The sequence below is a fragment of the Artibeus jamaicensis genome, unplaced genomic scaffold, assembly GCF_021234435.1.
Source record: "Artibeus jamaicensis isolate MK-2021 breed Jamaican fruit bat unplaced genomic scaffold, CSHL_Jam_final contig_525, whole genome shotgun sequence".
NCBI lineage: Eukaryota > Metazoa > Chordata > Mammalia > Chiroptera > Phyllostomidae > Artibeus > Artibeus jamaicensis.
In genome coordinates, this window is record NW_026521874.1 from 11,863,741 (window position 1) to 11,888,308 (window position 24,568).

General features: G+C 43.3%; 1 protein-coding gene and 1 pseudogene across 1 annotated transcript in view; one reads left to right on the forward strand and one right to left on the reverse strand.

Moving 5' to 3' along the window:
* Positions 1-2,685: 2,685 nt before the first annotated feature.
* LOC119057379 (40S ribosomal protein SA-like) lies at positions 2,686-9,813 on the reverse strand (annotated as a pseudogene).
* SVOP (SV2 related protein) overlaps positions 9,683-24,568 on the forward strand; it is a 49,562-nt gene continuing 34,676 nt past the window's right edge. The window contains exons 1-5 of the mRNA XM_037156274.2: positions 9,683-9,889; positions 19,485-19,645; positions 22,410-22,495; positions 23,526-23,624; positions 24,370-24,441. Of these exons, the coding sequence (XP_037012169.1) occupies positions 9,855-9,889; positions 19,485-19,645; positions 22,410-22,495; positions 23,526-23,624; positions 24,370-24,441 (453 nt within the window). The 5' untranslated portion in view covers positions 9,683-9,854. The remainder of the gene's footprint in view (positions 9,890-19,484; positions 19,646-22,409; positions 22,496-23,525; positions 23,625-24,369; positions 24,442-24,568) is intronic.

Genomic DNA, 24,568 nt, shown 5'->3' on the forward strand with positions numbered 1-24,568 from the left:
ATCAGGCCTCGGACAACAGTAGTTATTACAGTCAGAGTAGAAGTAGGTCGCAGAGGAAGGGCCAGAAATGAGCACGTGGTCCATCTCTGATGGCATCAACAAAGAAACCGAGGCGTTTAATGGTAGCCATGAAACTTATTTTTTACTTAGGTGCATTGCCAATCACGTCCCATGCATTATTCATTCACATTCAATCTTCACACCAACCTTAACATTATCTGCATTTTATATCCATGAAACCCAAGAACATTAGAGAAGTAATGCTTTTTGACATCGTTTGTATTTGGTAAAAACAAGATTGGCAGTCAAGGGTAGCACTGTTCAATGGAAACAATGCAGGCCACATTTTAAATTTTCTAGTAGCCATGTTAAAGTGAAAAACAACAGAGGAAAAGAACATCTTTTACTTGACCTCATATGTCAGCGATGTCAAACTCATTTTCACCCGGGGCCGCATCAGCCTCTGGGGTCCCCTCAAAGGGCTGAATGTAATTTCAACTCCTTAACAGTTAAGGTGTTGTTATGGGAAATGAAGCGACCAGACACCGAGGGATTCTGGAGTAGGAGCTTTACTGTTTAACGTGCATGGGCCCAGAGGAGTCATTTCCAAATTCTGAGCCCTGAACAAAAGATTCTTGGGGAATATATAGATTAGGGGTCTTCCTATCTACGTGGCAAAGCAGGATACAGAAGCAGAATGCGGTAATTAGTTCTGTCTACGGGGCAGAAGCAGAGTTCAAGGGTACAGAAGCAGAATGCGGTAATTAGTTCTATCTACGGATGAAGCAGAGTTCAAAGGCTCCTATCAGTTTTTCAAAGTTTCCCGTATCAGTGTAGTTACAATTCTACAGTCCTAAAATTAGTTTGACCCTTTGAAGGCAACCACCAGGCTGATGTGGCCCCCAGTGAAAATGAATTTGACACCCCTGCCATATATCCAAATTATTGTCATTTCTCCATAAAAACTTATGAATGAGATATATTACTTTTTTTATCTAGTACATTTCAATTTGGACCAGCTGCTTTTCATGGTCTCAATAGCCACACGTGGTCAGTAGCTACCATGCTGGACAGCACAACTTACAAAGCATTAGAACGAGAGAGAATTTGCCATCTCTATTGATCACTTCCCCCAACTCCAGAGCAAACAATCACAACTGCTTTAGGAAAGAAATCCATGCTTTCGTTCGGTGATTCTCCAAAGTTTTCAGTCTAAGAACCTCTTGGTTTGTAGAGCTTAAGTTTGTAGAGGTTTTGTTTATGTGGGTTATATCTAACTATATTTATACTATGATAAACTAAAATTAAGAAATGACTTTTGGGTTTTTAAAAATTGAAGTATAATTTATGCATAAACTTCACCTAGCTTTAGTGTATAGCTCTATGAATTTGGGCAAATGTGTAATCATGTAACCATTACCATAATTAAGATATTGACTCATCATTCCCCACCCCAGCCAAGTTCCTCCCTGACCCACTGTAGTGAAATCCTCCACCCACCCACCTTCAACTCCTGGAAACCACTGAAGACTGAGGAAAAATTTAAAACCTAATACCAAAGTATACCCTCTATTAGACATCACAGCCATGACTTCATCCCATGTTGTGTAGCCTCTGGAAAATTCCGGGGCACAACCGTGAGTGAACAAGAGTGGGAAAGGCAAATAATGTCTAAGTGTCATTATGAAAATAGTTTTGACTTCCATAACTCCCTGAAGGGGTCCCCAATATTGCAAGGGGTTTTGCAATAATTCATTTAGAGAATCCCTACTCTAGCCTCACCCTGCCATCTCACCCACAGGTCTACTGAGAAGTCTACATTCTGGACTATAGTTTAAATAACTGGCATTTGTAGAGTATATCCATACCTAATCAATTCACAAGCATTTTTGAGCATTTTAGATACCTTATTTTAATTCTTGCAATAGCCACATGAGTAATAACAGTACTTCACATTTCATGAAGTTAACAATGTCTCCTCCAGCTCGGCTCTCACTGCTCCTCTAACAAATAGGGGTATGGTTGTTCTTGACTAAGACATGTTCCGATCAATAAAGACATATTACTCATTATGATAACAATGCCACAGCCAGGAACCAGCAAGTCCTGCTCTAACATCCATCCAGCAGATCAATTGTTTGCGACACATTTGGCACACAGTCACTATTCAGAGTCTTGGAGATCTTTCAGCTGCTGGGATTGCTCAGCAGGTAAATGGTTTATTCAGGACCCTCAACTCCCGAGTATTAAAAACCAAAATCAGTATTATTATTTCCAACTTTCCCCACGTGTACTAAGTTGGACCTCTCCCTTTCACACCATGGAGTAGGTCCCTTAATAATGCAACTTTGCATCTACTTTCAGAGATTCATCTCCTTTCAATATACAAATTGGTGTCTTCTTTATTTTTTAATTTAAAGCGCAAATGTGATTCAAAAGTCTTCTCCCTGATTCCAGAGGAGTGAGTGGCCGAAAGAGAGAGAGAAGTATAGCTCTGGATATCGTCTTCACTCCCTCTTCTGGCTCTCCTGCGTCTCAGAAGAAAGGTCTCAGAAACTGTGATTACGTTGTCACATAAAGCTACAAGAAATATCTAGAATCCAGTTGGGTATCTTTTAAAGATTTTTTAAAAGAAACTGTTCATACTTTTATTTCTATTCTGTTACATGTTTGTAGAAGACCAGCTTAGGACCACTCAGTGGTTGTTCCTACCCACTCAGTAGCCTGTGCAGTGGGGGCTGCAGACTCGTCTTCAGTGGCAAGCTGAGCACTCCAGTCTTCAGTGGGAAACTGCTGAATAGACATGGAGGGCACCTGTGCCTTCAGACCAGTCAATGAGCTCAGGCTGAGCAGCAGTGAACTTGGGGAACTGGAACAGTTCATCCACCCTGAAATCCCTCTTTGGTCAGAGGGTTTTGAGCAGCAGCCTGCTCTTCCTTCTCAGTCTCTTCAGGATCTCTGTAGAAGTAGAGATCAGGCAGGGCCTCCCATGGATGTTCATGGGAGATGGTGCCATGCATACTCAGAACTTCCCTGGCCAGCATCCACCACATCAGACCCACTGAGTTGAGCCCCCTTGCTCTTGCAAGGGATGGCAATGTCCACACAGCACAGAGAAGAGTCTGTGTTACACAGAGCAGTGGTAGGCAGGTTAACATAAGACATCTTGGTGAGAGGCTGGTGGCCAACCCTGAGATCAGTAACCACCAGAAGTCTTGGCTCCAAGAAGGTGGCTAGTGCAGGCTCCAGGAGTGAAGTGGCCAGCAATAGGAGTGGCCCCAGAGGCAGCAGGAAACTTCAGCACAGCTTGATGGCCAGTGTTCCTGGACAATATAACACTGACATCAGCAGGGTTCTCAATGGCAACAATGGCACAAGCTGCCAGCAGAAGCTTCTCCCAGGTTCTCTTCAGATTTATGATGTAGATGCTGTCATTTTTCCTTTTGTAAATGTGCTGTTCCACTTGGAAGTCAAGGTTGCTAGCATCCAAATGGATGCCTGCTGCAAGGAATGTGGGGACATCCTCCTCCTTCATTTGCAGGACATCAAGGGCTCCTGACCTTGTGAAAGTTTCCCTTTAAATTACATGGGAACTGAGAACAATGCCATATGGGCCCCTCTCTGGGTAGCATGGAAAGTCTTTTTGGATTAAAAAAATTATCATTGCTTTATGTTTTCTTCCAGGTAGGTAGGAATCCCAATGGTAGGGCATATGGAGAGCTTCCAGGTTAGCAAAAGCACCCACACCAGGAGAGTGACACATCCCATGAGGACCAAAGCTCCTGCACACTGAGGACCCTCCTAGCCCTGACCTTTCTCCATAGGAACTGTGCTGAAGTTTCCTCGAGCACCTTTCTCCATAGCCTTTTATTGGGTTGTAATACACAGGAATACAAGGCAGCAACGATCGAACAGTAGATAACATTTCAAAGAGATCTGAGGGCTTCAAAGTCTGAGTCAGTGCCTGTTAAGAAGAGAGTTGCAGAAACTTACCCATTTCCTCTCAGACCCTTATCATATGCATGAAAGCACTCTTAGCAGAGCAGATTTCACAGGTTTATCAGCAAGTCTTTGTGATGCCAGATTTTTCCCCAGGGCATGTTCTAGCAAGGCCAGGAGCTGCACCTCTCCCCAACAGGTATTCAGGCTTAAGGGGATTAGAGCCAGGAAGCGTTTCTCCCAGAGAACATGGGGACTCAGGCTTTGTCAAAGCCAGGGGGTGAGAATTCATTGCTCTTTGTTGCAGACCCCTGAGTCCTTCCATGAAGGCCTCCCAAGTGATCAAGTCTGGCTTAGGTTGCCCCCCCCCCCCCCCCGCTGTGAGGGGTCTTACCGGTCATTGACTTCTGACCAAGCTTTGGGAGCAGGGAGAGGAACTGAGGCAGCGTTTGCTACCAGAGACAAGCTTTGTCTCCTGCAGCTGGCATTCCAAAGGTCGTCTCTCACCCTTAGGCACAAGGGGTAGAGATACAGTTCCTAAAATCAGGCAGAGTGGTCTACTACATGAAAGTGTTGTGAGTGTGAAAGTAAGAGAGAAACACAGTTGGAGAAGTGGGTTTTTCCCTACTTGGGAAAACTGATAAAAGAACTAAAGGAAAAAAATGACAACAATGTCTCACCAAATAGAGGATATCAATAGAGGTAGAAATAATAAAAAACAAATAGACACTCTGGAGTTGAAAAGAATAACTGAAATAAAAAAATTACTAGAGGGTCCTGGCAACAGACTTGAATAGGGAGAAGAAAGAATCATGAACTTGAACGTAGATCAGTTGAGATTATTCATTTTAGGAACAGAACAAAGAGGAATAAAGAAAAATGAACAGAGCCTCAGAGACCTTTGGGACACCATATGCATAATGGGAGTCCCAGAAGAGAAAAAGAAAGGCAGGAAAAAAGATTTGAAAAAGTACTGGCTAAAAACTTTCAAAATTTGATGGGAAACAATAATCAACACATCCCAGAAACTCAGTGAACTCCAAGTGATATAAATTCAAAGAAAGTCACAGCTAGACACATTAAAATAGCCAAGCAACAAAGAAAATTTTGAAATCAGAGAGAGGTGACTCTCACAAAAGTAATCTTAGTAAGATTAACAGCTGATTTATGGTCAGAAACCATAGGGGTCAGAAGGAAGTAGTATAACATATTCAAAATTCTTCTGTTCTTTAAAAAAAAAACTGTCAACCAAGAATTCTATATCTGACAAAACTCTCCTTTAAAAATGAAGGTGAAATGAAGACATTCTCAGATAAGCAAATACTATATTTGTCACTAGCAGACTTTCCCTATGAAAAATACTAAAAGGAATCCTTCAGATTAAAATGAAAGTACACTAGACAGTAATTCAAACCCACATGAAGAAATAAAGAGCATCAGTAAAGGCATTTATATAGGTAAGTATAAAATATTAAAAAATATTTTTTAAGAAACTGTATTACACAGTGCATAGAGGTATAATTTGTGACAACAAAAGCTTATAAGAGGGAGAAATGAGATACATACAGTTTTTTAAATAAATGTTTTAATTTTATTTTTATTTAAACTTTTTGAAGCAAAGTTTTTTTGTATACTACTGAAACTAGGTTGGTATTAATCCAAACTAGATTATAAACTGAGATAATAATGATAATCTCCAGGTAACCACTAAGAAAATAACTAAAAATATGTAGTACAAGAAATGACAAGGGAATTTAAATAGTACACTAGAAAATACATATTTAACACAAGAGAAGGCAATAATGGAAGACTGAACAACAAACCGACATTGAAAATAAACAGTACAATAGCAATGTAAATTCTACATAAGCCAGGATTACATTAAATTTAAATTAACTAAACTCTCCAATTAAAAGCCAGAGATTTGGGACTTCCACCATGATGGAGGTGTAGGCGGAAGCACTGTACCTTCTCGCACAACCAAGTTTAAAAACAACAAAGTTTTAGCAACAAAAACGCAGCCAAACCACAGAAAATTGAACTACAGGGAAGTCTGACAACAACGAACCCTTCAGCCAAACTGGTAAGAGGGGCAGAGCCAGCAGCAGAGCGGGGTCGGGCAGGAAAGATCCACTGGACTGACCCGGGCATGCAACCCAGGCATGCCGGCAGCCGTAGGTGGATCCCAGGGTGGAGTAGTGGGCGGACCCACTAGGGCGCAAGGCGGTGGACTCACTGAGGGCTGACCACGGTCACACATTCGCTTGCAGATAAACCAGTGAAGGAGCCAGCGGTGAGACAGACCGTGCAGGCCCCAGTGGCAGGAAGCGGCAGAGATTTGCAGAATTGTTGAAACAACATGATCAAACTATGTCTAAAAAATCCCCATTTTAGATTCAAAGTCACAAACAGGTTGAAAGTAAGAGGGTGGGAAAAGCTTTGCCATGCAAACAGTAATCACAAGAGAACAGGGATGCCTATACTATTATCAGATAAAATAGATTTTAAGCCAAAAATTGTTATTAGAGACAAATAAGGACATTTTATAATGACAAAAGGGTCCATCCATCCAGAAGATATAAAATTGTAAGCATACATGCACTTACAACAGAGCCCCAAAATACATGAAGAAAAATAGGACAGAAAAGAAGGGAGAACCAGACAATTCAAGAATAACAGTTGTGCCCTGGCTGATGTGGCTGAGTGGATTGACTGCCAGCCTGCAAACCGACCCAGTCAGGGCACACGCCTGGGTCGCCATCCAGGTCCCCAGTTGGGGGTGTATAAGAGGCAACCACTTGATGTGTCTTTCACACATCAATGTTTCTCTTTCTCCCTCCCTTCCCTCTCTCTAAAAATAAATAAGTAAAATCTTCTTTTAAAAAAAAGAATGATAGTTTGAGACTTCAGTAAGGGACAGAACAGAACAACTAGACAGAAGGTCAGCAAGGAATGAGACGACTTGAGCAACATTGTAAACCACCTAGATCTGATTATCTTCTCCAGTGGACCTGGAATGTTCTCCGAGATGGAACATAGGTTAGGCCATAAAAACAAGTCTCAATAAACTTAAAAACACAGAACTACCAAGTATGTTCTCTGACCACATGGAATACAATTAGAAATCAATCACAGAAGGAAACTTGGAAAACTCATACATATATGGAAATTATACAACACAGGCCTGACTAATCAATGGGTTGATGAAGAATTGACAAGAGGAATTTTCAGTACTTTGAATGAGTGAAAATGGAAACACGAGATGATATTGTGGAGAGAAGATCACCATTGCTTCAACGACTACTCAGGCTTGAGCTTGAGCTTCTTCCGTGTGACAACCTCTTTGCTACCTCTCCACAGGTTCACTGGCCACCAATTCACCTCTTGTTTGATGGGAAACCTTGGCACCATCAGGATGATGGGACTCCCAGAAGGGGGGTGTTTTACATCCCCCTCAAACACATCATTTGAACGACTGCAATTTTTAACTGGGAGAGTTTCAGAGTTTGTCTGTCAAGCCAGCTGCACAGATGTTCTCTCTAGCCTCTCTGGGCTTCTCTAGTCAGAAATTAGACATCTTGTACTTTGTGGCCAAATGGGACATATGACCAAAGGACTCTTTGAAGTTGCATGCCTTGACATTTTTAAACCAAGGTTTACTTAACTTCCTAGCCAAGCCTCCCCTTTCTGCTGGCTCCTGGGGCAAAGTCAAGTTTAGCAATTGTGCGAAACTGCTAAACCTCCCAGCACAATCCCAGCAGCCTGGAGTAACCAGTTTTTGTTTTCCCTTTTAGTTTTTTATCCAATGTCAGTTCCCCCTCCCAAAATGGACAAATCTCTATCAATTTATATCCATAGGCTTACTTTGTAAAATTAACTGCCATTTTTATAGCTAGTAGAATATTGTCTTTGTAAAATTAGGGGATAAAACTCAGCTGACTGGAGAACTGCTTTTACACAGCATGTGCTTTTTATATTCAGTATTTCTGGCTAAGGGGCAGCTTGTGAGTCTCTAGTTCAGCCTCTATTTTAAAATATTCACTTTTTAAAAAGAATATAAGGGAAGCCCTGGCTGGGTAGCTCAATTGGCTATTGCATTGTCCTGATATGCCAAGGTTGTATAAATAAGTGGAACAACAAATTAATATTTCTCACTCTCTCTCTCTCAAATCAATAAGTAAAAATTTTAAAAAGAACACAAGGAGGGACATCACGGTGAGTTACTCTGATGTGAAGAAAACCCATCTGGCTTTTGGCATGCCCCCATTTCCCAGGCGGATGAGTAATGTGGATGGGTAATGCGGATAGCTGGGGGCAACTGGCTTTGTAATATTTTCACCTGCCCGAGGATGTCTCAAAGGTCAGAGGTATGAAAATACAAGCTATATTTTTCTCAGCTCATAATATCATCCCGATATAACTTCAGGACAGGGATTCACAACTCTCAGCAGCATCAGTATCACCTGGGATCCTGTCGGAAATGCAAACTCAGGCTTCACCCCAGACCCGCTGAATCAGAGATAATGGGAGTGGTGTCCGGCTAGCTGCGGGTTAACAGCCCTCTGGGGGATGCTGACCCACGTGCGCAGGTGAAAAACCACTGCTTTAGAAAAATAGAACCATTTTCTATGAAAGAAGAGAAAACATTACATATTATAAATTAAGGAAAACATTATGTATTAATTTAGTTCTCTAAGATTTTTTTCATTGACTATCATGTACTAAGTACTGTTCTCCAAGTTTTCAGGGCATGAAGGCAGGGAATACACATGCGCAAGGCTTGCTCCAGCCTGGCTGCAGCCTGGACGGTGTGAGGCAGGCTGTTTGTAGACCCCGGTCGCCAGGGGCCAGAGAGAAAGGAAGACCCAGTGGGGAAATGCTGCCTCCCCTTTCCCCCAGAAGCTAATAATCTTATTATACAAAATCTCTCTACTTATATGTTGGAAAAATTGGAAACCAAGTTTAAAATAATTTTTTTAATCAAAGGAACAGCTTTTTTGAGATACAACTCACGTGTCATATAATTCACCCTTTTGAAGTGTGCATTTCAAAGTTGCTTTTAGTATAATTCATATACGTGCCTGTAACCACATCTAACTTTGGAACATTTTGTCCCCTGTAAAAGAAATCTCACATGCATTAGTAGTCACTCCCCATTGAATTAGATGGAGGAGAATAATTTGGTTTAATTAATCCTTGATTTCCCAGCGTCACAGCTGTAGAACTCACTTAATAATGCTTGTTGGATGAATGAATGAGAGCTCTTTGCCCTTGTTATGCTTACTTTACATTTTTTCTTGATTCATTTCACTAGACCTTCAGCTCCGTAAAGACAATGACATGTCTGACTTGTTCTCTGTCACACGCCTGGTGCCTGGCACACCATAGGCACTCCCTAAACAGTACTTGATTGCATGACTACATTAATTTTTTTTTTCATTCTGTGCATTTGTTATAACAGCCTGAATTCCAAGGATATTATACCCATCGCAACATTAATGAATCCCTACAGATAAACATTTAGTGAGGTGTTGTCAACCAGAGAGTGCTCATTGGTACCTCGACAGCCATTTCACGGGCTGGGACGCCCTGTGGGCACCCCAGTAAAACACCACCAGCCCCAGAGAGCTAGTAAATTCTTCTAACCAGAAGGGCTCTCCCCGCCCCCTCTCCCTGCACAACCGGCTCTGCCCTCCACCGCCTCCTCTCCGCCCACTCTCGCCGCGGTCTCCTGGCGGCGGCGGCTTTGTCTCGTGGGCTGGTCCCTGGCGGCTTCCACCCCCGAGCAGCTGCCGCCAGAGGGAGGAAGCAGCGCGGGAGCTGTCCGGCACCCCGGTGCTGAAACCCCGAGCTCTGGTCGTCCACCACCACCATGTAAGGGCCATGAAAAGGGCTCGTCCTGGCGCAGCGCGGACATGGAGGAAGACTTATTCCAGCTAAGGCAGCTGCCGTGAGTACCATGGGGGCGAGTGAGAGGCAGGCAGGCTTTCCTTTAAAAAAGGAAAACCTGCAGGGGGGCATCGCTGCATGGCTTCCTGAATTCAAAGGGGACTGTTTCAGAGGAAAGAATTAGGCCTGGAAGAGAAAAGCCATTTTCCTACCCCAGGAGCCCAGTCTCTGTATCTTTGAGTCAGTTCGATTTTTCAGATCCGTCAGAATCTTATGGGAACCGACAGGGTGTTATGTTTTTCCTTTTAATTGCTCTCAATCCTAACGGGATTTTGAGGTCTGTGTTTTAAGAAAGCATTAGCTGCTGTTTGCAAATGTGGACTGAATTTATGAGTCCATGCAATGACTTCGGTTATTTCCAGCGCTTCTCCTGTGCTGTGAAATTCCTCATTTTTCTGCAAGGTCTTTTGGAAGGGGATGATAATTGATGTTGCAAACTGGTTTCTGAAAAGCTAAGATGCCTTCCAAGAGGGGAGGCTTGGGCAAAGTCCGGTTGTTTATGAAGTGTGTGAATGAGAGGGCTGAGCACCCTCACGGAAACCTCTTGCCTTCTTCTGAATGGAAGGCTTTTGTAACAGCTAGAGTGAGACTCTGTCAACAGCTATCCTTGGGAACATCAGGAATGTACGGCTTAGAGGATGGGCATTTTAAAGCGATACCAAATTTGTTCTGAGACTCTTGAGAGAATACAACCAAGCAATGGAAAGGAGGCCTTGAAAGGGGGTTTATGGATTTCTTCTACCACAAGCCGATGGTGATTTATTAAGCAAATTCCAAGAGTGTGGGATGGGACATTAAAAAGAACATTAAGAGGCACTGTTGTTTTATTTTTTAGAAGCACTAGCCAAATGGCTAACAGCAGACACCATTTGGATTTGTTGGGAAGGATATAATATTGTTAGTATGTGTGTATTTTCTGGACTTCAATTTTTTTCTCTCTCTGAGCCACTGAGGAATTCTCCCAAGTGACTTTTAGTGTGACTGATACAGCCCTCTGAGGCTCTGAAAACTGAAGGATATTGTAATATTTCCTTCTTAGTCAGTGTAAAATTAATTTTCATTTCATATTTTAATTAATTCAAATTTTAATTTTAAGGTCTCATTAATGGATCCTCAAGTAACATATCTTATGTAATACAACATGATTTCACAAATGCTCAAGGATGCTCATATAATATGCAGAGGTTGATGTATGAATACATAAAAAATGAACATATCTGAGTGCGAATCTCTCAAGGAAAACACACTACTTTCACTGAAAATAAATAATCATGTTCAAAAAACCAACATATTATCTCAAGATAAAAAATAATTCAGAAACTAAAATATGAAATTTGGAACTCAGAATAACAATGCAATTCGTATTGGAGCTGCAGATTTACTGGCATAAATTTTCAAACAATGTCAGAGCATGTGAACTTTGCAAATTACTCAAGCATTCATGTATATTTAATTTACTAATGTATAGGCATGGCATTATTGTCACAATTCCTTTCTTAATTAAAAAAGGTAAAATAATAAGAGGCTTTTATTTCAATATAAGATTTAATTTATTAATTTTTAAAGACTTCACCTATTTATTTTTAGAGAGGGGAAAGGAGGGAGAAAGAGAGGGAGAGAAACATCAATGTGTGGTTGCCTCTCACATGCCCCCTACTGGGGACCTGGCCTGCAACCCAGGCATGTGCCCTGACTGGGAATCGAACCAGTGACCCTTTGGTTTGCAGGTTGGCACTTAATCCACTGAGCTACACCAGCCAGAGCTTAAAAAATTTATTCTTCATTAATATGTAAGATAAAGTACTATATCATCTATATAGGATAAAGTTAGAAAAGAAGCACAAGAATAAAAAGTCTCTCCTCAAACCCATTTTATGTTTCTTGTTTATTCCTTTTGACATTTTATGCACACAAATACATATAATATCTGTTAGAAAAGCCAAATTGTGTGCTGGTTAAGAACATTGGCCCTTGAGTAAGACAGACTTGGGTTCAGACCCTGATTCTGCCACTTCCTGGTTATGTGACTTTGAGCAAGTGACTTAACCTTTCTAAGACTCAGTTTCCTTAGCCATAAAATGGGGGTCACAGTAGTAATTTGTTCATGGGGTTATTATGAAGCTCAAGTGAGCTAATATGTACTACATACCTGAAACACACAAACAATTCAACATCTATTAACTATTATTATTATTACATCTGAAACACCATTTATAAAAACAAAATATATTGGCTCCTTACGTTGGACTTCCAAAAACTGTAATCTGCAAACCCCAAACTGCATTTGAATGAGGCCAAAATTAGCCCTGAGAGGTACTGACCTTGATTTATTTTTTTTAAGAGTAAAGTAAAAGGAATAGCTGCGTGAATTTCAGTGGGTTACAAATCATGACTTAGATGGCTTTAAACCACACCCTGTATATGTTATGTACAGATTTCAGGCGGTGGATTCCTGAGAGCAATATGGTTTAAAAGATTGGAATGCCTTGTAGAGGGTTGGCAAGCATGGAGTTTGGAATAAGTTCAGACCCTTGGGAGGCCAAGTGTTAATAGATTATAAGCCACTAAGTAGTTTACAGGGTCAGGGCTTGGGGAAAAGGGAATGAGGATGTCTAAGGAAATAACTCTTCCTTGTACTTCAGGGCTCCTCCCCACAGCTCTAGAGACAGTGGATAACCTCAGCTTTTCACCTGCTGTCCACTCAGGCACAGCACCATGTACAGGAGATCCAGGAAGCTGAGATTTTGTATCTAGTTAGTCCTTCTGTGTGACCTTCTACAAGCTAGACTTTTCTGAGGCTCTCCTTTCTGGGATGATTTCTTGAAAGCAAGTTTGCAGACTACATTCATTCATTCATTCATCCATTCAGTTTACTTGGGCGCCATCCCTGACAGAAGAGATTCTACAAGTGAATAAGGTTGACATTATCCCTTGCATCCCTCAAGCATCCCTTGAGATGCTTATAATCTAGCGCTGCAATGTTTTGATACGGTAGTCACTAGCTACGTGTGACTATTTAAATTTAAGCCTAAATCATGCAATTTGTATGTGAAATAACCTTTACAGTATCGTATATAGTATAAGTATAATTTATCAATAAAATATATGAAATTTGAAAAATCAGTCCCTTGGTAGCACTAACCACATTTCAAGTGCTCAATAGCTACATGTGGCCGGTGGCTGCTCTATTCACCAGCTCAGATCAGAAACATTTCCACACCTGCAGAAAGGTTTATTGAATAGCACTGACCTGGTAGGAGAGGCAGACACTGAACAGATAACTGCCGAATAAATAGGAGAGTGGTCTTACAGGCTACAAAAGGACAAGTTCAGGGTACAATGAGACTGGTTTTAGAATGAGGAGAGGATCAGAAAAGACTTCCTTGAGGAAGTGACACTGGGGCTGAGTCCCCAGAGATGTGTAGGAGTCATCCAAGAAGAGAGATGGGACGTGGGGCAGTGCAGACAGAGGGAACTGTGTGTGAGGGAGAAGCTCTGAGTCAGGCCGGTGGGGCACATTGAATAAATGGCTTGGGAGAAGGCTTGGGAGTATGGGACCAAGCCATACAGGACCCTGTAGTTTGTGACAAGGAGTTAGAACTTCATTCTACATTCACTCAATCAACTTTCTCTCTTTTTTTTTTACAAACCTTCTCTTTTAAGACTGAACTTAAGTCCATCACTTCAGTGAATCTTCTCCTGACTTCTCCTGGTCTTAAATGGGGGTAAAAGGTCTGGGTTCAAATCCCGACTCACTTATTATCTGGGTGGCCTTGGGGCCAATGACTTAATCTCCCCAAGGCTGGGAGCTCATCTTTAAATCAGGGGAGTGACAGTCTCTGCAAGGTGGGAAGGTCACCACTGGGGAGCTCTTGGCCTAGGTCCTGGATCCATGTAAGGGCTTAGTCAGTGGCACTGATGTTACTTGTCTTCCTTTACTTTGGATTTGTTTCTCTTACCCTCCAACTTGTTCAGGTAGTAAAGCAATAGGAAGCTGTGGTCTCCTTTTTAGAACACTAAGAAAATATCCTACTGAAAGCTAACGAAAGTACATGTCCAAACTTGAACTCCTGATCTTTCCTCTCTATCTTGCTCTTTTTCCAGCCTCAACCATCTCAGTTGATGGTAAATCTATCATCCCATTTGGGCCTGAAATTTTGGAGTCAAGTATGACTCTTCTTTCTCTTATATTTCACTTCAGTCCATCAAGAAATCCCCCTGGTCTTGCCTTTAAGCTATATACAGACTCCAACCAGTTTTCTCCACCTCTACTGCTGTTTCCTGGTTCAACACCCCATTGTCTCTCACTTGGATATATTGCAGTGGCCACTTTACTGGTTTCCTGCTCCTGCCCTTGGGTCCCTACAGCCCCTTCTCAACACGGCATCTTGAGGGATCCTTTAAAAGTCAGAACATGTTCTTCCTCAGTTTAAAACCCTCCTATGGCTCCCCATCTCACCAGTCTCTTCCCTTCTGCCACCAACTCATCCTGCTGTGGCCACTCTGGTCTCCTTAGTGTCTCTCAAACATTCCAGGTAGACTCCTGCCTCAGGACCCACTGTTCTCTGTCTAGGAAGCTCTTCCTCAAAGTCTCTGCTTTATGTTGGTCAAGTTTCAAATGCTACTTCTCACCAAAGCCTACCCTGACCACCCTCTTTAAGACTGGAACCCTCTCTCACAACTATTATCATGGCTCCTAGCAAAAAAATAAAAATACAAATAACAAGTGTTGACCAGGATGTGGAGAAATTAGAATTCTTGTGCACTGGTAGTGGGAATGAAAAAATAGTGAGACCTCTGTGAAAAACAAGATGGCGGTTCCTTTAAAAATTAAAAATAAGTCATACAATCCAGCAACCTCACTTCTGGGTATATACCCACAAAAGAACTGAAAGCAGGATCTTGAAGAGATATTTGTATACTCCTGTTTATAGCAGCATTATTTTCAATAGCCAAAGGGTGGAAGCAGCCCAAACGTCTCTTGATGGGTGAGTAGATAAACAAATGCGGTCTCTCTAACCATACAATGGAATATTATGCAGCTTTTAAAAGGAAGGAAATATTGACACCTGCTACAGCATGGATAAACCTTGAGAACATTGTTGTGCTCAGTGAAACAAGCCAGTCACGAATAGACAACGACTATATGATACCACTGACATGAAGTACCTGGAGTAGTCTAGTTCACAGAGACAGAAAGTAGAATAGCAGTTGCCAGGGGCTGCAGAAGAAGGGAACGGGGGGTTGTTTAATGTGTACAGAGTTTCAGTTTTGCCAGATAAAAAGAGTTCTGTGGCTGGACGGTGGTGATGGTTGCACACCATCATGAGTACACTTAGTGCCGCTGAACTGCACTCTCAAAAATGGTTAAATGGCCAGTTGAATCATATGTGTATTTTCCCACAGTTGAAAACAATGCCGCCCTCTTTCCCCATCTGCCAGCACCATCTCCCACTTTTCCCTTTCTCATAGCGCTTTTCACCTTCTAACATATAATTTACTTATTTATCATCTTCCTGTACTACAGTGACAGCTGTACATGGCAGGGGTCTGAGGTGCCCAAGCACCTGGGTTCCATCTGATACTGGACTCCAGTGTAGACCAGCATATATAAGCTGAGAGATTAAAACTTAATGAATGAAAGCCCAGAAAAATTTGTTCATCACCTCGATCACTCTGCTTAAGAGCAGTGGCTACACAGCTGCATCCACCTGGAAAGATCAGACATAGCCTTGTTTCATTGTGTTTGTCCCTGCTTCCCCATCCCCTTCTTAAATCAGGGAGGTTGGGAGAATGCATTTTGACTTAGTGATTACATGACTTCTTTTTTTTTTTTGTAAGATTTTATTTATTTATCTTTAGAGGGGAAGGGAAGGGAAGAAGGAGAGAAATATCATTGTGTGGTTGCCTCTAGTGCGTTCCCTGCTGGGAACTGGCCTGCAACCCAGGCATGTGCCCTGACTGGGAACTGAACTGCGATCCTTTGGTTCGCAGGCCTGGGCTCAATCCCCTGACCTACACCAGCCAGGGCTACATGACTGTCTTCTTGATAACTCTTTGTGCCCATGATCATCCTAATAAGGACTCATTTTTGAATTCCAGAGAAGGACCTAGAAGCAGGTTCTGTTTCCTCTGATGAGACCGCTGCATGATGCTTTCTCTCTGTTGCCTCCTTTCATCTCCATGGCAACGCCGAGAGATAAGAATTTTCATCTCCATTCTACCAGGCAGGAAACAGACTCAGAGAGGTAAAGCAGCCTACCCAGGGTCCCATAGCTACTGAACGGCATAGGCATGGGACTGACACCCAGTTCACTTTGTGTGGCAGAGCTGGGCTCTCTTCTTCCCTATGGCAGACCGCGACTCTTCACACAGACTTTCAATGGGCAGCCTGAGATGATCACAATGAGGTTTAAGCTTCCTCTTCAGTCTGATAGATTCATGAGCTCAGGGGATAAAGGTCCAGAAAACTCAGATGGAAAGAGAAAGAAAAAATCTTCTTTATCTAAAATACCTGAATCGAGTCTCAGACCCCAACATAAGGGACGAGGGGAGTGAATTTCAGGATGGTGCAGTTAAGATCTTTATATCGACAGCTATTTCCTCAAGTTCCTCTCTTCTTTAAATAGTGAAATTATGTAAAATAAATGTTCTCAGCTATTTTGGTGAATTATATGCTATCTATACCCCACAAATGCCAAGGAGTTGCGAGCCAGCCTGTTTTGAAGTCCTCATATATTTAACATATGCCACTGCTATTTTCTTTCATATTTCTTTTTCTTCCCCCTTGGGAAATCTTGGCTCATGTACTTAATGCATACTTTTAGAAATGCAGCCGATTGAAGATGTAGCTTGGCTTTCTGAGTCTAATTTAATGTCAAAGGCCTCCTTTTATGTCTGTCTTAAAACAAGCATTCATAAATAAAGGTGCCCTGGCTTGTTGTGGTTTGCCAGGAATGTGAACAGATCCTGGTTTAAAACTGCATGGAGCTAAGCCACTTTCTCAAAGTCACATTTCACAAAGGTCAATATACTCCCTGCTCGAGGCAGAAAGGTGGCTTGGGTGAAGCCGGGCGGGAGGGAAGCTAACATTTACTCAGTGCCCACAATTCCCCATTCATCAAGCTCAGTTCATCTTCCTGATGGTCCCTGTCATCTCATCGACCCTATTTCACAGATGTGACATGCTTAGCAGATGCTACCTGATCCACAAGAGCTCTGTAAATAGTCACCATTGTTATGGGTATTGATTATTAATGGGTAGATGCCCAGGTTAAAAATGGCAAACGTTACAGAAAGGTCCAAAATAAAAGTAAACCAATTTCTTTTTCCTCAGCACGCCTTGTTTCCAGGCATTGCTCCTCCCCAGAAGCAACCAATCTTCAGCTCCTTATGTATCCTTCCAGAACGTCTAGGCTCTAGAAGCATAATCAATCTATGGCAGCGCTTCTCAGACTTACTTGAACTGCACACACACTGTCTGGGGACCTGGTTGAAATGCAGATGCTGATTTAGTAGGTCTGGGTCAGGGGCAGAGACTGCATGTCTAATAAGCCCCCAGGGGATGCTGGGCCTCTGGTCTGAGACCACACGTCAGTCTCAGTGGCTAGGTCATGGGGTCACATGCTACCTTATTTAATAATGAGCCCCAACAATTTTTCCAGTTGGCTCTCACAGATGAACTTGTGTGCATGTTCACATATGTGTGTTTATTGTGGTAAGATACACATCACATTCAATTTACCATTGGGATCAATTAAAGTGCACTTTTAGCGGCATGACTGTAAGTCCATTCCCACTGTTGCACAGCCATCGCCACCATCCCTCTGCAGAACTTTTCCATCTGCCCCCCTGGAACTCAATGCCCACGAAACACGGACTCCTCGCTCTCCCCTTCCTCCAGCACCTGCCTTCTGCCTCTGTGAATCTGACTCTTTGTGGCCCCCTTGTGTAGGTGGACAATATTTGTCCTTCTGTGTTGGGCTTATTTCACTTAGCGTCATGTCTTTAAAGTCTATCCACGTTGTAACATGGGTCAGAATTTCCTTCCTTTTTAAGCCAGGATAACAATCCATTGTATGGATAGACCGCACTTTGCTTATCCATTCACCCATTCATCCCCTGATGGACACTCAGATTCTTTCTATCTTTGGCTGTTGTGATACAGATCAACTCAAAAACATTTTTTTAAAGAACATTTTCTTAAGTGGATGCGCCATAATCTATTTCATCACTCCTTTCCTGAGGATTGTTTCTAGTTTTGTTAATCCTTATCACATTCAGTTAACAATTATCACATGCAAAGCTGCAAACAGCCTGCTAGCACCGGGGGAGAACAGCGCCCACAGAGTGTCTGGGAGTGAGGACTCTGGGAAGTCTGGTGACTTTGCCAAAGTCTGGCTTAGACACCCACTGTGTGACCTTGGACAAGCTCCCAGCCCCTCTGTTCTTGAGTGTTCTCATTTGAAATACGGGGATAGTGGAAATGGAGGTTAAATAAGACAATCAAAGCGTAAACCCTGGACCCGACTCACAACAAGCTAATAGTCCACATCAGCGGTTATTTGTGTGGTAAATCCCTACCCACTTAGGTCTGTAATGAATTACCAGCACGGCCAATCTGGGTGGGTGCACAGAGCATTTTAAATTTTGAAAGCTATCACAGATTACCTTCCGAAAAGGTTGTAGTGGTTGGTATTAGTCACAGAAAGAAGCGCAGAGTCCTGGAGAGTCGACTCTTCAGGAGAGGATGTGATAAAAGCAGTCCTCAGGGGAGATTGTCAGGCCACATGGTCATTTCCTTCTCTGACATCACCCTCAGAGTTGAGGGTGATCCTCGGACCTTTCCCTCATCCCTGAAAATGAAGTGATAATAATGTGAGTCAATGTTCATGTCCTTCCTTTGCCTAATGATTACCTGTGTTTTTATCTTGTTTGAATACCTTGGGGGACCCTTTATGTTTTGGGGTGGCTTCTTGGGGACAGAGAGTCCCCTCCAAGAACCCACTTCATACCACCCCTTTCTCAGTGGGTTGCAGAGTTGAAATGTCCCATCTACAGGGACACCCAGGTCCAGCCATACTATTTCCTTAGAGGAATGTGGGCCCCAGATGGCCAGATATTCTACTTTAAGATACATTAGAAGTCTTGCTTTTTATGTAAATTCTCTCCATTTAAAAGTTGGGCATCCACTTAAAAAATACTACATATAAGCAATGTTTTGTGGGCATAATATAACCTTTAGGTGACCAAATTGTTCTCTCTGTTACAGAGAGATGAGTCTAAATTCTGAAATGCATGCTTCCAAACAGTATTCAAGTCTAGAATGAAGAGATCCTCATTCCCACAGCCCACTGTGTGAACAGGGCCCCTCTGGAGTTATGCAGTGCCCAACCTGTTCACCTGTATGTGGCAGTCCTGACTGATACACAGCCTTCCAAGTTGCGTCGCCCCCTACACTCGAACTCAACAGAAATACCAACCCCCACCTATGCAACTGCCCTGACTATGGAAACAAGCCCTTCACCTTGAGCTGGGCAGCAAGGCTGGGGAGGGGGAGCTCTAGCCTTCATGACCGGATTTGTTCTGTCCTCTAGAGTGGTGAAATTTCGTCGCACGGGTGAGAGTGCAAGGTCAGAGGATGACACGGCTTCGGGAGAGCATGAGGTCCAGATCGAAGGGGTCCGCACGGGCCTAGAGGCGGTGGAGCTAGACGATGGAGCGGCTGTGCCCAAGGAGTTTGCCAATCCCACTGATGGTGAGGGGGCCCTGCGGCTGAGACATCTGTCCAGGCCACGGTCAGGGGCTCTGTGATGCCAGGGTTGCCTCCCCAGGTGGCACTTTCAGAGGGACCTCTTGAAAGGGCAAGTAGGAGGGCCCAGGGGTGATACTGGAAGTGTGAGCTGAACCTACATGGCTTACATCACCAAGCAAGGGTTACATCACAATCCCTGCCATCAGCGTCATTGCATAACCCTTGGCTGAGGACAGCACCATGACAATGGTGATGATGCTGATGAGATATGATGATTATGGTGATGATGATGGTGATGATGGTAGTGACAATGATGACAGTGATATGATGGTGATGGTAATGATGATGGTGATGATGGTGGTGGTGACATTGGTGCCGATTATGACAGAGATGATAATTTTGGCGGTGATGATGATGATAGTGTATTGATGATATGGTGTTGATGAAAATGATTGTGATGATGAGAATTGTGACAGTGATGATAATGGTGGTGGTGAATATGATATTGTTGGTGAGCGTGATGGTGTTGATGGTGATGATTATGATAAGTGATGATGATGATTATGGTGGTGGTGATGATGATGATGATAATGGTGACAGTGTATTGATGATGTGATGAGGATGGTGGTAATGGTGGTGATATTTTGACAGTGATAATAATGACAGCGGTGATGGTGGTGGTGGTGATGATGTTGGTGGTGAATGTGATGGTGATAACGATAATCGTGATGGGAATGGCTGACATTAGCTGAAGGTTTACTCTGTGCCAGGCACTGTTCTAAGCACTTTACACATATTACCCATTTAATCTTCACATTTCTAATTGGAACTATTATGGTCACCTTCCCTATTGTGCAGAAGAGGAAACTCAAGTGCAGAAAGGTGAAGCTTCTTGCCCAGAGTCACACAGCTAGAAATAAGCCAAACTGTATTTGAACCCAGGTGATCTGACCTCAGAATCCACATTCTCACTCATGACCTTGTGCTGCCTCTGAGCAGAGCTGTTCAAACAAAGAGCCTGAGGTGGTGCTGTGGGACCTGGTCTCCCCTCATCGCTTGGTGCTGATGGGTGAATTCGTTCCACAAGTTCCTGAAAGGCCCCCGATTCCCTGCAGGAGGGAGGATCACTGACCCGAACCCAAGGCCTGTTGTTAGCAGACCTAAGGAGGCAATGACTGGGCAGAGGGGAGGCAGTGGTTAGGAGCAGTGTCTTTACTGTCAGGCCGGTCTGGGCTCAACTCCCAGGTCAATGGTGTGTCAGCTGAGCGACGCTGGGAGAGTCCACTTCCTCCTCTGTAAATGGGGCTGAGACTGGGCCTTAACAAAGTTGTGACGGGGACTAAATGAGGTAATAATGCCCATCAAGCTCCTAGATTGGTGCCTGGCACATGTGGAACTCTCAGTAGTGCACCATTATGTCATCATCACTCTTCATGTCACTGATGATGTTAGACTCTGTAACATCAGTAACATCTGATGTTACTAATGATGTTACTGATTCTGCTTTCTCCTCAAAATTTTTGCCAAAAAAAAGCCAGAACCAGCTCACACTTTTAGAGAACATTGATTGAGGTTAGAGGTTCATGATCGACATTCCAAAAAAGCCACAGTTGCCAGAAGTTATGCTGAAACCGTTTTAGATTTATAGAAAAGTTGTAAAGATACTATCGAGAATGCTCATATGTGCCTCATGCGGGCATCAACTAGAGGACGTTCGTCACAACTAGGAGATGAGTTCTGGTGCACTACCCCAGATATACCAGACCTTTTCCTAGACACCAGACTTTTTATTTTAACTTCGCCAGTTTTTTCAGCAGTCATTGCAGGACACAACCCAGCACACTGCATTGGACTTAGTCTTTTAGTATTTTCCAAAGCACTTATTTGCTTACCAATTATATCTTTATTTTTTGAGCATACCAATACCATGTGTTTATGTGGAAATCATTCAGACACTCTAGAAATGTGCAAGGTAGGTAAGCGGCTGCTGTCCTCAAAGACGAGCCAGTGGCCACTCATTCTGACTTCCTGTGCGTGGTGCAGACACACCTGCTTTCATCTCAGAGACAGTTTTTACAGCAGGAACCTCTCCACATACTGCCTTTTACATAGCAATAGCGTGTGGACACCTTTCCATTCAAGTACAGATGAAATTCTGCTTTTATAAACTATTCTTTTTCTGACTGTGCAAGTAATACATTGTAAAAGGAAGGAAGCTAAAGTTGCAAATGATTTCTCCCTTTCTCCCTCCCTCCAAAGACAATGAATGTGAAACCATATGTAACTTTTGTATCTATTCTGTGCATAGTCACACGTGCTATACACCCAACACGTGTCCATTCCAAAGAAGAGAACCATTCTAAATATTTTGTTGACTATCTTGCTTCGTTTTTTTAAATTAATTAACAATAATACATTGCACGCATCTTTCTACATATGCACATTCTTTTTTAACAGTTGGGGCACATTTTATTATGTGGATATATAAACACATAAAATTATAATATATGTCACCATTTATTTGACCAACGCCTGTTGATAGACATTCTGCATTTTCCTGTTTTCTCTTTTGTAAACAACGTTGCAGTGGATTCGATAGCAAGGTATCTTTTCACACTTGCTGGAACGTTTTTCTAGGATAAGTTCTAGAAGCGGCATGTGCTGTCTTTAACGAGTTTGCCTGAAGACCCCTGCCAACCCCCGCTCCACACTGGGACAACTGCGGGATGCCCTGACTCCCTCCTCCCCTTCCCTGTCTCCTTCCCAGATACTTTCATGGTGGAAGATGCGGTGGAAGCCATTGGGTTCGGGAAATTTCAATGGAAGCTGTCAGTTCTCACCGGCCTGGCTTGGGCAAGTATTTCTGGGGCAGAGACCTCACATTCACTCTCCAAGAGACCCTTGTGCATGCTGCTCCACTGGGTCTCCATCACCTGCAAGGAAGGACAGAGTGCTCTCCACAGAGAGCCTTGGCTTGAACCAATAAGGTTTATGCTGACTGATGCGGATAGTAATGCAGGTCAGTGCTTGGGGGAAGTCTGGTAATGTTGGCAGTTGCCCACAAGGAGGAGTTGGAGCTCCTGGCTAATTGAACGGTTCTCAATCCTTTGGGGCTCGAGGCCTCTCTGAGATGATGAAGGCATTCACGCACACATAAAACTGAACCCCTTGTTTCATGAGGTGCAGGATCCCTGGTGAAAATCCCTTCACTGACCTATTGCATACAGAGCACCTAGACCATTAGTACAACTGAAATTTATTTTTGAAATTGTTTTTCCAAATGGATCTTTAATTTCCCCACGTCGTTTTCCCACTAATCTGAAAGGCTACCTGGGTCCTTCACACATTCCCACAGCTTCATGGGGCTGCATCTGTACTCTCATTTCTGTCCCATTGTTCTATCTAGTCCTGTAAAGGATGTTTAATTACTGGGGCTTCTGAGTACATTTTAATATATTAAAAGGTCACACTTGTTAAATATACTGAGAATGCTACACGAACAAGGACTTGAACCTGAAGACAAACTAATCTCCAACTGAACTAAAGAGAAAAGATACTTGTCTCTCTATCTCTAAAAAAAAATGTTTTTGTTATATTTTTGAAATGGGATGTTTTCCTACTTTATTCTGGAAGTGCCCCTATTTTTTTAAATATGGAAAAATCCCACACGGAAAAAAAAGTAACTGTCTAGTTGTCAATTCCTGCATGGTACCACACTGTTTTAATTCCTAGAGAGTCTGACTTGTTTTGATAGGTGGTAGGTGCTCAGCAGGCAGTAGAAGAGGAGCTTCTGTATGCTGTCTTGGGGGTCCCTGGGTGAGGGGTCAGCTGTCCATGCATGGCGCAGCATCCTGGCCTCATGATCTTTGCTCCCCCTCTGCAGATGGCGGACGCCATGGAAATGATGATCCTGAGCATCCTCGCGCCCCAGCTGCACTGCGAGTGGCGGCTCCCCAGCTGGCAGGTTGCACTGCTGACCTCGGTAGGCAGCCGGTGGCTCTCTCCTGTTGCACACAGCTCTGGTCCCCCAGGTGGTCTGTGGGGTGTCCCCCTGCTCTCACTGCTGCCAAAGGCTCAGCAGAAAAGAATGAAACTCTGCATGGGAACACCACGACCTCAGCTTCCTTCCCTCTCCAGTAGGTTGGCAACCAGTGGGACCACTGCACGCAGGGGTCCTACCCCCTGGGGGCTCCAGACGTGCTGCTCAATTGCTAGGCAGTTGGAACCCATCTGGGCATGTCACTTAGACCTTGTACAGCTCACTCATCCAAAAAGGAGATGCCAGTACTTTCTAATCCTGTCTCCTGTTTTCGTACTCTCCAAACTCTATCTTGCAACCTTTGATATTTTCTTAGCAACAGGACAAGATATTTCTTTGGAATGGCTAGAAATTAGTAAAATGCTAGTTCCACAGCCATACTGCCTGATTCCAGCCCAGGCAGCGCTACTTACAGATGTGGGACCCCGGTCCAGTGTCCTCGCCTCTCTGAACCTCAGTTTTCTCATCTGTAAAATGGGGAAAATAACAACACCCTCCCCCTAGGATGACTGTGAGGTTTTGGCAATAACACGAAGCATGCGGAATAGCATTTGCACCTTAGCAGGACCACAGCGAACATTGGCTTCTTACAATTAGTAGGGTGTGACGTCACAGGGTCAATCCATTGTTCCCTTTCTCTGTGCTGCTCTGTGTCTCGGTCTAACAGAAACCTTCCTCCTACCCACAGGTGGTCTTTGTTGGCATGATGTCCAGCTCCACCCTCTGGGGAAACATCTCAGACCAGTACGGCAGGAAAACAGTAAGGCCACTCCTCCTAAGCACATGTCCCTTGGGTTATCTCCATGGTGATGATGACAAGTAACAGAGCGTATGCTGCCTGAGCACTTGGGAGGCCTAATTAGGAGCTATGTTGACATGCGGTGAGA